Source organism: Odocoileus virginianus, chromosome 14 (assembly GCF_023699985.2).
Source record: "Odocoileus virginianus isolate 20LAN1187 ecotype Illinois chromosome 14, Ovbor_1.2, whole genome shotgun sequence".
Classification (NCBI taxonomy): Eukaryota; Metazoa; Chordata; class Mammalia; order Artiodactyla; family Cervidae; genus Odocoileus; species Odocoileus virginianus.
Window position 1 is genome coordinate 3,940,438 of NC_069687.1, and position 15,171 is coordinate 3,955,608.

General features: G+C 52.3%; 1 protein-coding gene across 1 annotated transcript in view; it reads left to right on the forward strand.

Moving 5' to 3' along the window:
• ADAMTS16 (ADAM metallopeptidase with thrombospondin type 1 motif 16) overlaps nucleotides 1–4,680 on the forward strand; it is a 176,828-nt gene extending 172,148 nt beyond the window's left edge. Inside the window, exons 22-23 of the mRNA XM_070476448.1 lie at nucleotides 2,644–2,791; nucleotides 3,624–4,680. Coding sequence (XP_070332549.1) covers nucleotides 2,644–2,791; nucleotides 3,624–3,739 — 264 coding nt within the window. The 3' untranslated portion in view covers nucleotides 3,740–4,680. The remainder of the gene's footprint in view (nucleotides 1–2,643; nucleotides 2,792–3,623) is intronic.
• Nucleotides 4,681–15,171: the final 10,491 nt, after the last annotated feature.

Sequence of the window (15,171 nt, forward strand, 5' to 3'; positions counted from 1 at the left end):
ACCCCCCTCGCCCCTCGGCAGACAGGCACAGAAGTTCCTGCCCCCCCACAGCGTACAGGGGCACCCACGCTTTCTCTGAGGCCGGAACAGGGACAATGAAACGCTGAAAGATGAGAGGTGATCAGGGCGGGGTGGCCGGGGCAGGTCCATGGACTGAGAGATGCCAGTGGCCGGCAGAGTCCCGCTCCACGCTGCGTGTGTAACTGTGGGTTCCGTGTGGACGCCGAGCCAGGGCCTGGGGAAGGCAGGGGTGCCGACGGGCTACCAGCCGCCGCTGCGGCCGCCGGACCAGAAACCGCGCTTGGAGGGGCGACTTCGGAAAGTGCCCCGAGGAAGGTGAGGGCTTGTGTTCACCGTTCAGCGTCTGGAGCCTGGACTTGGGCCCGAGAAGGGGAGGACAGTGATCCCCATCTGTGCATCAAAGAACCGATAACAGAAAGCCGCTCGGCGCCAAGGGACACAAAATGCTGGTCAGACCTCTTGGTTTCTTTGTTTGTAATTTTTTTTAATCGAAGTAAACCAACTGATTTACAATGTCACGCCAATCTCTGCCGTACAAAATAGTGACTAGGTTGCATGCATATATATATATATATATATATATCCTTTTTTATTTTATTTTCCATTATGGTTTATCAGGGGCTTCCCTGGTGGCTCAGATGGTAAAGAATCCGCCTACAATGCAGAGGACCTGGGTTCCATCCCCGGGTCAGGAAGATCCCCTGGAGAAGGGAATGGCAACCCACTCCAGTATCCTTGCCTGGAGCATCCCATGGACAGAGCCTGGCGGGCTACAGTCCACGGGGTCACAAAGAATCAGACACAACTGAGTGACTAAGCATGCAGGCGTGGTTCACCACAGGATATTCAATATAGTTCCTCTGCCACACAGCAGGACCCTGATGGGACGTATCTTTAGCAAGAGTTGATTCTTGAGCTGATTTTGTTCTGTGGTATGAGTAACGCCTGCGTGTGTCGTGTCTGTTTATACCTGAACCCGAGCTGTGGGCACAGAGTTTGATATAATTATATTTACAGAAAACAGTTTTTGCAATTAAAACTCATGTTTTAACATGGGAAAAAAAAAAAAAAGGCGAGTGGCAATCTGCCCCTGCCGCTGGTGATGAAAGAAATTCAACTCAAAGGCAGAGAGGTTCAACCTCGTCTCCCCGAGTGAGTTCCCAGCCCGGGACGGGGCCTGAGGGAGTGCCTGGGACCCGAGTCAGAGGCCCCCGAGGCCTGGAGCGCGGTTCTGCTGGAAAGCTCAGAGGTGACACAGTCCGCAGAAGACAGCTCTCTCAACCCGGGGCGGGCCTGACGACGGGTCACGAGTCTGCCCGCGGCTCTGTCTCCTTCTGGCTGCCGGTGTCCTGCCCTGAAACGGAGCCCTGACGGCGTTCACCAATGTTGGCTTTGAAGAGCAGGGCTCAGCCTCGCATAGTGGGTTCCAAACCCACATGCTCATCAGCCAAAAGCCCTGGGTTTTCTCTCCCCAGCGGCCCAGACATCCTTTCCCAAAAGAGGGAAAAAAGAAGAAAGAACGATTCCTTCAGCTTATGAGCTCTGGGGACTCCTCTGTCGAGGGGCAGACCAAGATGTTCTACTGACCCCAGCACTGTGTCTCTCTCCCGAGGGGTCTAAAAGCCACCTCCCGGGGCCCTGTCTGCAGCGGGTCCTCAGAGTCTGGCCGTGGGTGGTTTCGGCCGTGGCAGACCAGCCCAGGGCCGCTGCTCCAGGGGGATCCCGGCATTGGTCTTGTCCACACATCTTGGCAGCAGTCTGAGTTATGTGTGTGTGTCTCCAAATCAGCAGAGCTTTATCCTCATGTGTTAACACGACTGTTTAACGCAGCCCACAGCACACCAGGATCTCCAGATTGTTCTCTGCCCCCATCTTTCTGCAGGGGCTCCTCTCCCACTTAACAGCTTTCTTGAACACGCAGCCTTGTGTGAGCAATGCCATGAGCTAGACAGAACTCGGTCTAGACTGTGAGCCGCTTTCTTTCTGGGCAGATTCATGGCTGCAGGTTCGGGGCCCTTCTGTCTCCGATCGCTCACGTCTCTCCCGGTTTCTTGCCAGCAGTGGGTCTCCAGGGGACCCACTGCCGTGGTCTCTGGGGTATGTGCCCGGCTGGCCAGTGAGGACCAGCCTGACCGAGCTGCCTCTCCCTGGCTCCGCTGCCCTCTGAGCCTCAGAGTGCGGGGCTCCAGCGTAGGGACGTGGTGCTCCGGGGAGGGGGCGGCCACAGCCAGGCATCTGGAGTCCCTGCAAAACTTGGGGTCGGGAGAGGTGAGTGTCATCGCGCCTCTGTGGGGGGGACTGGCTTGTCAAGCTTTTCCGAGTCAGGAGCACCAGAAAGGCTGGCTTGCGAGGGCGTCTCGTGACGGACCCGCAGCCTGTATCCCCAGATATGTGCCGCTTTTTGTGTGTCCATCGAGCCCTCGATGACTCAAGAACATTCAGACTCCTGGGCCCGTCTTCCCAGTGTCCATACCTGGGAAATATGCAGCTTGTGTTTAGCCCCCCACCCCGGTCAAGAGAGAGAGAGAGCCTTGAGGAGCCTGGGAGGAGGGCACTGCCTGTAGGAGGGGGTGGCTGGACAGCCGGGTGGCCCAGCGTGACGGCGGCTCGTGTCTCCCGCAGTGCACGGCCCGCTGCGGGGGCGGCGTGCAGACGCGGTCCGTGCAGTGCCTGGCAGGGGGCCGGCCTGCCGTGGGCTGCTCCATGCTGCAGAAGCCCGCCGTCTCCCAGGCCTGCAACACCCAGTTCTGCCCCATCGCAGAGAAGAAAGGTGAGTGTCGGAGCACCCCTGCCCCCCGCCCCGAGGTTTGACCTTGGCCATTTGGGTGGGGCTGTTGGGTTTCTGGAGTGGTTGCTAAGAGGGCTGAGCAACTGGGGGTCTCCGCGGGTTAGAGGGTCTTGTGTCCGCTCCACCTGTTCTCTCTCCACCTCCACCAGTTTTCCCCACGAAGAGGCCCATGGAGCAGACCGCTCACTGCTCACGCCTTCGTCCCCAGAAAGGACACAGGCGGCTGTGAGAGCCACTTGGCTTTCAGCAAGCACCGTCGCCTCTTGTGTTTCTGGGCTGCTGTCAATGGACCGCAGCCCGCCAGGCCTCCCTGTCCATCACCAACTCCCGGAGTTTACTCGAACTCCTGTCCATCGAGCTGGTGATGCCATCCAGCTGTCTCATCCTCAGTCGTCCCCTTCTCCTCCGGCTGCCCCTTGGCTGCTCAGTAAACGCGAGTGCCTTGGGGATTTGCAGCACCGCGCCCTGTCTGTCTGTCTGTCGAGGTTTCTGGAGGAGGAAGTGGGGCTGGAGGAGAGTGAGTGGTCTGCCTCAATCAGGGACCCGACAACCGGAGCCCAGTCCACAGAAGACCCGTTGTCTCTGGCGGCTGAGTGGTTCCATGGGGGTGTTTAGCACGAAAAGCAGAAAATGCCAGCTTTGCAGGCACCTGCCAAGAAAGATCTTGTGAAAACAGCACGACCCGCGTGGTCCGTGTGACCTGCAGTGCTGTCCTCCCTGCAGAGCAGCTGCAGGGCGACGGCAGGCTTGCCTTGATTTCCCGGGGTTCCCGCGGGTGGCGGCTGGTGACTGACGCGGGGCTGCTGGCTTTCAGACGCCTCCTGCGGGGACCGCTTCCACTGGTGCGCCCTGGTGCCCCAGCATGGCGTGTGCAGCCACCGTTTCTACGGCCAGCAGTGCTGCAAGACCTGCTCCACATCCAACCTGTGAGCCGGCAGGCGTGGGGGCCCGTCTCCAGCACCAGCTGGCCGTGTGGTCTCTCCACCGGCAGGCGTCCCAGGAAGATGGAAGCCGGGAGAAGAAAAACCCATGAGGAGCTCCTGGACCTGACTGCGTGTGTGCTTTTGTGTGTGCGCGCACGTGTGTGTGTGTTCACCCCTGGGCACACAGGCACACGCTTGGCGGGGAGGAGGCGTGGAGTCAGGGCAGAGCTCCCCAACCTGCTCTCCCTGAACCGCCGAGCTCTGGCAAAGCAGGCCGTCCCGGAATGAGAAAGAGGACCAGCCCAGCTGCCACGTGGAGACCACCGCTTCCAGAGGCAGGGTCAGCCCCTCCGGGCTGCGTCCCCAGGCCCATGTCCCGCCCCAGCGGCGGTTTCTCTGCACAGGGACCCCAGAGGCCCCGGCCGGGTGAGCTGGTCTCCATCCTGATGGGGCGCCTGGCCTCTGGAAATGGGAAAGGAAATCCCCACCATGGTGCTTCTGTCCCTTTCAGACCTGTTGAAAGGAGGAGAGAATTCTCATGTGTTGCCTTTTTTCTCTTTCTCAGTTATTTACAAGTGAGTGTTCCTATTTAAACGCGTTTCTGAATGCTTTTCTCTTCCAAGTGGCAGAAGGACAGGCTGGGCCCGAATCAGACTCCACGGGGTTTACACCAAGCGCTGTGGGCCGCGGTTGACCCGCTTGGGTTTGCTTTTATGTGCTGCAGGATTTCCATTTTTTTTTTCCTGTAAATTTTGGTTGTTTTCGTAACATCCATTCGGAAGGGAGGCCAAGGATTTCCAGGTGACAAGCTACACAGCAGGGGAACCTCCAACCTCCCCCCCACCCCGGATTTCAACCCTTTTCTGCCGTGTGGTCTCCATTCCAAATGGCGCCTGGATATTTATATTTGCTGAAGTTTTATAATAAATTTTATATTGTGCAGCGTGCTTCTGAACAGCTGTGATTCTTTGTGAGGTTTACTCAGAAATGCAGAGGACAGGCACAGAACCGGGAACCTGGCCTCAGAGAGGCAGAAATGGGGCTGAGAACCTGGTAGAAAGTTCTAGCCCCAGTCTGAGGAGACAGTGCCCCGAGTGAGGCGGCTGCAGGGAGGACGGCTGGTGACTGGGGATGGTGGCGGTCAGCGCCAGGGGGCAGGGCCACAGGGGCTCCCTGCCCAGGGACCAGGTTTTCTCCAGCTGCGCCGGCAACCAGCAAGGGCAGGGGCAGCCTCCCTAGAGACGCCACAATCAATTAAAGGCGCTCCCTGCTTCACCGGAGAAGTCCGGTGGCTCAGACAGTCAAGAATCTGCCTGCTATGCGGGAGACCCAGGTTCGATCCCTGGGTCAGGAAGACCCCCCAGAGAATGGAATGGCAGCCCACTCCAGTATTCTTGCCTGGAGAATTCCAGGGACAGACCGGAAGGCCACAGTCCACAGGGCTGCAACCAGTTGGACACAACTGAGCGGCTTTCACCTCAGCCTGCTTTATTAGTCAGCGTTCTTTAGAGACACAGGCACAGTAGGCTGTGGAGGGGTTGCTTTAAGGGACTGACTCACACAACTGCGGGCGTTTCACACACCTGTAGGGCAGGGAGCACTCCAGGAGTTCAGGCAAGAGTTGAGGCTGCAGCCTTGAGCCTCAGTTCTGCAGGGCAGCAGGCTGGAAACTCAGGCAAGGTCTCTACAGTATAGTCTGGAGACCAAATTCCTGCTTCTCAGGGAAACGTTGGTTGTTACTCTGGGGCCCTTCAACTGATTAGGTGAGGCCCACCCCATTATGGGGGGTGATGGGCTTTACTCAAAGTCCACTGGTTTAAATGTTAATCACATCTATACATGCACCCCAATGCTGATAGCAGCATTATTTATAATACTCAAGGCATGGAAGTAACCTAGATGTCCATTGACATATGAATGGATAAAGAAGACGTGGTCTCATTTGGACAAGACCCTGATGGTGGGAAAGATTGAGGGCAGGAGGAGAAGGGATCAACAGAGGATGAGATGGTTGGATGGCATCACTGACTCAATGGACCTGAGTTTGAGCAAGCTCCAGGATCTGGTGATGGACAGGGAGGCCTGGTGTGCTACGATTCATGGGGTCACAAAGAGTCAGACATGATTATCTACTGAACCACAACACACAGACAGATACACTGGACCATTATTCAGCCATAAAAAGTGAAATAATGCTATTTGCAGCACCATGGATAAACCTAAAGATTGTCATACTAAATGAAGAGAGTCAGAGAAAGACAAATATCATATCACTTATATGTGGGATCTAAAAAAATGATACAGATGAGCTTATTTACAAAAGAGATAAAGTCACAGACATAGAAAACCGACTTTTGGAGGGGGGATAAATTATGAGTGTCAGATTGCCAGATACAAACTACTATGTACCAAATAGACAACACAGTCCTACTGTATAGCATGGAAAACTATAATATTCAATATTTTGCAATTAACTGTAGTGTGTAAAAGAATCTGTAAAAGAGGTTATACATGTAGATACACATATATCTCCATATATATGGGGCTTCCCAGGTGGCACTAGTGGTAAAGAACCCACCAGCCAATGCAGGAGGTTTGATGCCTGGGTCAGGAAGATCCCCTGGAGGAGGACCTGGCAACCCACTCCAGTATTCTTGCCTGGAGAATCCCACGGACAGAGAAGCTTGGTGGGCTACAGACCACGAGGTCGCAAAGAGTCAGACACGACTGAAGCAATCAAGCCGACACGCATGCGTGGAAATCCTCACACCTACACTCTGCACTCTCTGACTCCAGAAGTGGCCGAGCAGAACCCACCTCTACAGATCAGCGTGTACAGGGCCGCCTGCCCACCTGGCAAAGAGGACACCAAAAACCATGCCGAGGCACCTCCTGCCAGGGTCTCCAGCAGGAATTTCCCCGGGCCCGCCTGCCTGCTGGGCTCACCCTGACAGCCGCCTGCCGGGCTGCCTCTGTGGTCACAGGATTGAGCACGGCCGCCCAAGGCTCCCACCTGGGTCACACCCGGCCCTGAGGCTCAGTGGCTGAGGTCTCTTCTGACTTCGAGTTGGACAGCTGACCCCGGCAGCTGACATCCCAAGTGGGGGTCTGCGGCGGGCGTGCAGATCCAAAGAGCTCGAATGTCCGTGTACCCTGCGGCTGGGAGGGGCGATCCGCCTGCTGGGAGGAGCGTGAAAGGCTGGGGGAGCGTGCTTCGCTGCTTTGCGCGTGCGCCAGTCCATCACCGTCATCTCAGGAGCCGAGGAAGGGTGCCAAGCTTCCCGGGGGAAACCAGGGTCCGCCAGGAGGTGAGTGCGCCTCCCTCCAGTGTCCATGCCTCCCCCAGCACGCCCGTCACAGTGTCCATCAGTACCACGGCCTGCCACTCGCTCGCGGGTCACCTCCAAGCAACACAGCATGTCTTCCGGCAGGGATCGGAACGTCTCAGAGCCGTCTGCCCCAGGGGGACGCCTCCTGCACCCGCAGACAGGCTCCTGTAGGTCTGTCTTCTGCAGCCGGGAGCACCTCCGCGCCCCACCGTGACCCGGGGCCCCAGTGCCTGAGGGAAAACGGGCCAAATCTGTGCAGCTCTAAGTCTCTCCCCTCGTTTCTGGACGAGCGCAGTAGTCCTGGGGAGCGCTGCACTCTGTCACCCTCTGTACCCTTCAGGGTTGCTCCTAGACCCTGGGACACCCCAAAACCCCCTCCTCAGCTCCCTGCTGGCTATGGACTGAATTGTGTCCCTGCTCAAATTCATATGCTGACCCCCAGTGTGGCTGTATTTGGAGATGGAGGGACAGGCGGGGGGGGGGAGGGGGGGGGGTGATAATTAAGGTTAGATGAGGTCACGGGAGAGTCCATGGTCCCACAGGGCTGGGGTCCTCCTCAGAAAAAAAAGAGGCACCAAAGATTCATTCATTCTCTCCTTCTTTCTCTCTTTCTCTCTCACACACATACTTACCTGTGCATGTCTGGGTGGGAACATCGGAGAACACTGTAAGATTTGCAAAAAAAACCAACCCGGTTATTTTTTATTCTCTTCCCCTAATCTCAAAAACTATGAACAAAATAATCTAAAATGAGTGCTGTTTATTCACCTAGCCTCGAATCAACTGTTGGCAGATTTAAACGAGAAAAAGACAACAGGAAGGGAAAAAAGTGTGATATCTTTAGAGATTCACAGTCAGGTAGGCATTAAGGTTCTGGTACAACTGTTCATTGCCGGAAGTTCATCAGGAAGGAGCAGCCTGCAGGAACAGTTTGAAAGCAAACGCATTCTTCCATTATCATCTTGTCTGAGCGTACAGCGTGTAACGAGAGAGATGTTCTTCAGCTTTAAGAGATGAAACTACAGTCAGTGACCACAAAGGATCATCTCAGCATCCCTCCTCCTGTGGCCCTTCTCTCCACAACAGGAGGGCGTTCCTGTGACAGTGGTCATTGTTTTTATGTTAGTCCCAGTCTTCTTTCTGGAGTAGGAAATGGCAACCCACTCCAGTGTTCTTGCCTGGGAAATCCCGTGGACAGAGAAGCCTCTCAGGTTACAGTCATGAAGAGTCAGACATGGCTGAGCATGAATGCAAGATACGCACTGATCCAGACATGCACCCTCTTACCGAGGAAGGTGCTTCTCATGAGGAAGGCATTTTTCATGAAGACAGAGCCCTTCCTCAGTAGAGGCCCTTTTTTGCCAAAACCAAAAGGACCAGAAACGCCATCAGTGGACACATATGTACGGAGTGGAAGAACAAAGACTATCTTCCAAATAGTTTCCAGTTTTCTTGCAAATTTGTTTGGTGGGGGCAGGGGTTGGGCACTCACCCAGGAGAGAGGAAATAACGTGTGTGTGCTTGGACATACTGCTCTGTCAGTGGGACCGCAGTCTTTAGGGAGAGGAGAAGTGAAGCCGCAATGAGAGAGGCCATCACACTCACTCGGATGGCTCTGAGAGAAAGGAAAGAAGAAAGAATGACTCACAAAATGACCAGCGCTGGTGAGGATGTGGAGAAATCGTCCAGTCGCTCAGTCGTGTCTGACTCTTTGTGACCCCATGGGCTGCAGCACACCAGGCTTCCCTGTCCTCCACTATTTCCCAGCGTTTGCTCACAGTCGTGTCCATGGAGCCAGTGATGCCTTCCAACCATAAATTAGAACCCTCGGCTCTTGCTGATGAGATAAACTCCTTTGGCGGCTCCTGGAAAATGTTGAACACAGAACCGCCGTGTAAGCCGGCAGCTCCGCTTCTAACGTGTATGGAGGCGTACATTCTGTCTCTTAGGAGAGAACGGGATGCGTGCGCACACAGAAGTGTGTACAGCCCTGTTCATAATAGCTCAGCCCAGGCCGGAGGGTCACCAAGACACTAGACTTCGTGAGAGGAAGTTTTAGTTCTCTCCTCCTGGAGAAATCTATTTATGAGCCTAATAATCATCACCCTTGTGTAAGAAGTCAAGAAAGAACCAGGTTCATCAGGCAGAGAACGCCAGTGACTGGGGGATCCAGGGCCAGCCTGGAACTGTCTTCTGCAGCCTGTCTCCATCAGGATTCCCTGGGCAGCATCAGTCAGCCAGCGGTCCCCCGGTAGCTGCTCTCCCCCCACCTCCAGGTTCCTGAGAGCCTTGGCTCCCCCTGGCTTAGCGCTCAGTAACCAGAGAAGCTCTCTCCCCACCCAGAGGTGGCTGTGCACCCATGTTCCCTCCTTAATTTGGCAAGCCCAAGACCTGAAAGTAAGCGGTCCAAATTCCCCCTTCACTTTTCCTGGGAGATTTCTTTAAGCCGCTTCCCAGAGTTGAGTTGAGAACTCAAGGGCAAAACCACTATCACATCGGTTTATTTCCTTCTCAAAGATACTAAACCATTCCTAGGGCAGGGCCTCTTTTAGTGTTAATTGCTGTGTTTCATGATTAATCCCCAAATGTTCAAGCGGAATGTCTAAACAGTCCAAATTCATGAAACAGCTTTCACAGTGCCTCTTTCTTTGTAATGAGACAATTAGTGGTCAAGCGGATTAACTTTGGCAGCTCCATCCTGGGACTTTCCTCACTCCTAGAAGGACTTAAGGCCAGAACAAAAACGCACACGTCTCCAGAGAACCAAATTCTTGGCGTGGGAGGTGAGAGATGTGGGCAGGACCTCAAGGGCAAATAATCAGTCCACTTAGGAAAATTTATTGTGATGCTGCATAGCAAGGCGGTTGTAATTAGTGTTGAGGGAATCCCAGGAAAGCTGATGCTAAACATCCGCGCGCTTTTCCCAGACCTCCCAGCCCCTTCTGTCCCAGGGGCAGGCCTGGCCTCCCCGCTGCTCACGGAACCCGCCATACATTTGTTTCCTCTTAGCATTACTCATCTCAGCATGACTCAACGTCCACACAGCCTGGGGCTCCCCCACAGCCCCACAGGGCCAGCGGATCACCCTTGCCTTTCTTTTTCTCCTAATGGACTCGGATTGATTTATCTTCAGGCATCTGCAAAATCCATTGCAGATGGAACTCCATCTTCACCACAGCCTGGATGGGGGCTCATCAGGCCCAGATGCCGGCTAGGGGGTCCCACGCCGTGCCTAGAAACAAGGTTATCTGTCTCTACCAGCATAGTTGGTCCTTCACAATGACTGGAGCCTTTCGAGGAATTTTGAGGAATGCTAGCCATTCTGCAGAACTGGAAACTGGAGTTCACATCCCAGACCACCGTTATGAATCTGTGGGGCAGAGTCAGCCTGAGACTCTAAGTATCTTTGCAATGAAAGGAGTGCGGACACCCACCCACAACATGCGTACGCAAAGAGGGGCCAGGACTTCACTGGTCGTCCAGTGCTTAAGAAACCGCCTGCCAATGCAGGGGACACGGGTTCAATCCCTGCCCGATCCTGAAAGATTCCACACGCCACAGGGCAGCTAAGCCCGGGTACCACAGCTGCTGAGCCTGTGCTCTAGAGCCGTGGAGCTGCAGCGAGGGAAGCCACCAGGATGCACAGGGAGTAGCCCCCATCTAGAGCCGTGGAGCTGCAGCGAGGGAAGCCACCAGGAGCCACAGGGAGTAGCCCCCACTCGCCGAAACCAGAGAAAGCCCGTGCAAGACCCCACACAGCCAAAAACAATAAGCAAATTAAAGTCAAGGCTATGGTTTTTCCAGCAGTCATGTACGGATGTGAGAGCTGAACTATAAAGAAAGCCGAGTGCTGAATAATAGATGCTTTTGAACTGTGGTATTGGAGAAGACTCTTGAGAGTCCCAGGAGATCCACCCAGTCCATCCTAAAGGAGATCAGTCCTGGGTGTTCATTGGAAGGACTGATACTGAAGCTGAAACTCCAATACCTTAGCCACCTGATGCGAAGAACTGACTCATTTGAAAAGGCCCTAATGTTGGGAAAGACTGAAGGTGGGAGGAGAAGGGGACGACAGAGGATGAGATGGTTGGATGGCATCACCGACTGAATGGATATGAGTTTGAGTAAACTACAGGCCTTGGTGATGGACAAGGAGGCCTGGTGTGCTGCAGTCCATGGAGTCGCAAAGAGATGGACACGACTGAGTGACTGAACTGAACCGAAATTAAAGAAAATACAAGAGGAGCCCCCTGCAGTCACAGGGACCTGCTAATGGGTGGGATCTGTACTGGGGAAGGGTCGGGAGAAGAGGGTGGGGAGAGGCTCGCCTGTTTGCTGCTTGACCCGTCAAAGGCTGGGATTGAGCAGTAGGTCCAGGACCCCCAGTTGGGGCTGGATCTCTCACGGTCTTGGGCTTGAAACCCCAAAAAGTTGGGCCAGGCCCACCCCCGACTCCATGCTCTACTCCATGTATCGCCCATCCACCCACCGGTTCAACTGAGCCGTATGCACCAACCCATCACCCGTAACACCCCAAAAAGTTTACTTTGGGAGCTGAAATGTTTGATGATCCAAAGCTTTGGCTTTTAAATATGACTCCCACTGTCTTGTTTACAAACAGCTCGTGCATACCGTATGCCTTCTTCCTCTTTGCTCTTTTAAAAAAACAATTAAGACATAATTTCCATATGATAAAATGTATCCTTTTGAAGTGTACGGTTCAGCGCTTTTTCATATAGTCACACAGTTGTGCCACCGCCACAGCTGTTTAATTCCCGAACACTCTTGTCATCCTCAAAGGAATCCCATGCTAGTCACAGTTGAGTCCTCAGCCCTGGCAACCACTCACTTACCTCCTGTCTATATGACTTTGACTCCACTTCCTGTAAAAGGAATCCTGCCTCTGTGGTCGTCGTGTCTGACTGCTTTCACTCAGTCACGTTTTTGAGGTTCGTCCTCATCGTAGCATGCATCACTGTGTTATTCCTTTTTGTTGCAGGTAATAGAAATGCCACCTTGTGTTTATCCATTCATCAGTTGATGGAGGTTCGGGTTGTTTTTATCCTTATTATTGTGAATAATACTACTATAAACAATTGTGCACAAAATTTTGTGTGGACATGTGTTTCCATTTCTTGCAGGTTTGGAGCTAGTAGTAGAGAGCTAGGTCCTAGGGTGACCCTCTGTCTAATATGTTGAGGAACTAATATGCCAATCGGTTTTCCAAAGAACTTGCACCATTTTAACAAGCCCACCAGCAATGTTTAAGGGCTCCATAGTCACATCCTCACCAGCAAAGGTTAATGTCTTTCTTTTTATGTTAGCCATACTAATGGATGTGCAGTCACATCTCAGTATGGTTTTGACTTGCATTTTCTGATGACTGATGATGTGCATATCTTTGAATACACCAGTGGAACATTTGTGTACTTGATTTGGATAAATGGAGACAAGTCCTTTGCCCATTTTTAACTTGGCTATTTGTTTCTTTATTCTTGAATTATAAGAATTCTTTATGTACGAGGATATAAACCTCTTATCAGATACATAATTTACACATACTTTCTCCTATTGTGAGAGTTATGTTTTCACCTTCTCAATGGTGTCCTTTAAAGAACAAAAGTTAATCTTCGGTGTTAATTTCTCATGTAAATACTTTCTTCTCTGCAATCACCCTCAGTGATTTTTCAGCCTTCTAACTTTACTGAGGCTTTCAGTGGCTAAGTCAAAGGGATCTCTTGGTAAATGTCATATTGTACTTGAAAATATACGGGTTATTTTTAAATATTTTTTGATGTTGTTTTCTAACATGATTCTACAGTGATGAGAGCAGACTCCTATGATTTAAGTACCTTTAGACTATGAATGTTTGCACGTTGTTTATGTCCCTGGATATGTTCTAATGTCTCCTAGTTCGTAGTCCATGGGAACTTGAATTTGTATTCTACTGTTGTGTGAAAATTGTATAAATCTTAATTATGTTGAGTTGGTTACTGGAGCTTTTCAGGTCTATTGTATCTTTCTACTTTCCTGTATGTTCATTCTATTAATTTTTGAGAATTTGATATTTAAACTCCCAACTAAAAATCTTAATTTATCCACTTAAAAATAATTGTAATATCTAGTAGAATTAAATGTAGCTTAGTCTCTCATAAATGTGTTATCATACTTTCCTATTTTAAAATATAAAAAGAAACAGGAAAAAGTTAATTTTGATGAAGTTCAATTTATTTTTTTTTTAATTTTGTTGTTTGTGTTTTTGGTGTCATAGCTAAGGAACTAGTGTCTGATCCAAGGTCATGAAAAATGTGTGTTTATGTTTTCTTCCAAGAGTTTAATTTTCTTTAGTTTCTGATGACTTCAGTGATGATCCGCGCTTCTCAAGGAGGGAAAGAAGGGGAGTGAAAACATTACAGAAAGCAAGAGTCAGTTCATTTCCTTACTTCCTAAGTAACCTCAGGAGATTAATGCCTGACACGGTAGAGAAGCCCCGTACTTCAGGCAGAATGGAAACTGTCCGCTGTGTATTTCAGGAGACTCCTGAGCCTTCCCCCAGTGTCTCTTCCTTACAAAGCACCTACCTTCTCGGGGTTCACTCGTGTGTGTGTGTGTGTGTGTGTGTGTGTGTGTGTGTGTGTGTGATGTAGTTGAGTGTGGCTGTAGGTCAGGGGCCATGGCGGCTCCAAGCCTTTCGATGCCCGCCTCCTGCCAGTCACCCTTCAGAAGAGGACTTCCGCCTTCTCCCCTTCCCAGCACGGCCGCCTGTGGCCGCATCCGCTGCGAGATGACCGAGGACTTCCGCCTTCTCCCCTTCCCAGCACGGCCGCCTGTGGCCGCATCCGCCGCGAGATGACCGAGGACTTCCGCCTTCTCCCCTTCCCAGCACGGCCGCCTGTGGCCGCATCCGCCGCGAGATGACCGAGGACTTCCGCCGCGAGATGACCGAGGACTTCCGCCTTCTCCCCTTCCCAGCACGGCCGCCTGTGGCCGCATCCGCTGCGAGATGACCGAGGACTTCCGCCTTCTCCCCTTCCCAGCACGGCCGCCTGTGGCCGCATCCGCTGCGAGATGACCGAGGACTTCCGCCTTCTCCCCTTCCCAGCACGGCCGCCTGTGACCGCATCCGCTGCGAGATGACCGAGGACTTCCGCCTTCTCCCCTTCGCAGCACCGCCGCCTGTGGCCGCATCCGCTGCGAGATGACCCTGATGACTGTCCCTTGTCTGGCGTGTGGCGGGGCTGTGACGCGCAGTGTGGGATTCGGGGTATGCTGTACCTGTCACTCTGGAGTTGAAACCCCCTAAAGGGACTGATCCTTCTTCTTGGAGTCTATCTTTTTTCCTCAACTGCAATATAGTTGATTGACACCATTGCGTTACCTTCTGCAGTACAGCAAAGTGATTCAGTTAGACCTATCTCTACATCCTTTTTCGTGTTCTTTTCCATCAGTTTGTCAGAGGATACTGAATACAGTTCCTGTGCTATTCACCGGATCTTGCTGCTTATCCATCCTCTGTGTACGAGTTTACATCCGCTAATCCCAACGCCCCACGCCATTCCTCCTCTACCCATCTCCCTTAGCCCTCACAAGTCTCCTCTATGCCTGTGAGTCTATTTCTGTTTTATAGACACATTCATTTGTGTCATACTTCGGATTCCACATAGAAATGATATGTTTCTCTCTCTGTCTGACTTACTTCACTCAGTATGATACTCTCTAGGTCTATCCATGTTGCTGCAAATGGCATTACTTCATGCTTTGTTTAGCTGAATAATATTCCATTATGTGTATGTACCACATCTTCTTTATCCAACCATCTGCTGAGGGACACTTGGGTTGTTTCTATGTCTTCACTTTTGTAAACATCACTGCAATGCACACTAAGGTCCATGCACCTTTTTGAATTAGAGTTTTGTCTGAATACTCGCCCACAAGGGGGATTGCTGGATCACACCGCAATGGAGAATGTGCTAAATCATCCCACATCCACGCCTGAGCCCCTCAAGGTCCTTCCTTCCCAGTGTTAATACAAACTGCAGAACAAAGGCCTCCCAGTGGAGGGCCAGCCCAGCCTGAAAACAAAGCATTTTCCAGCCACCTGGACATAACG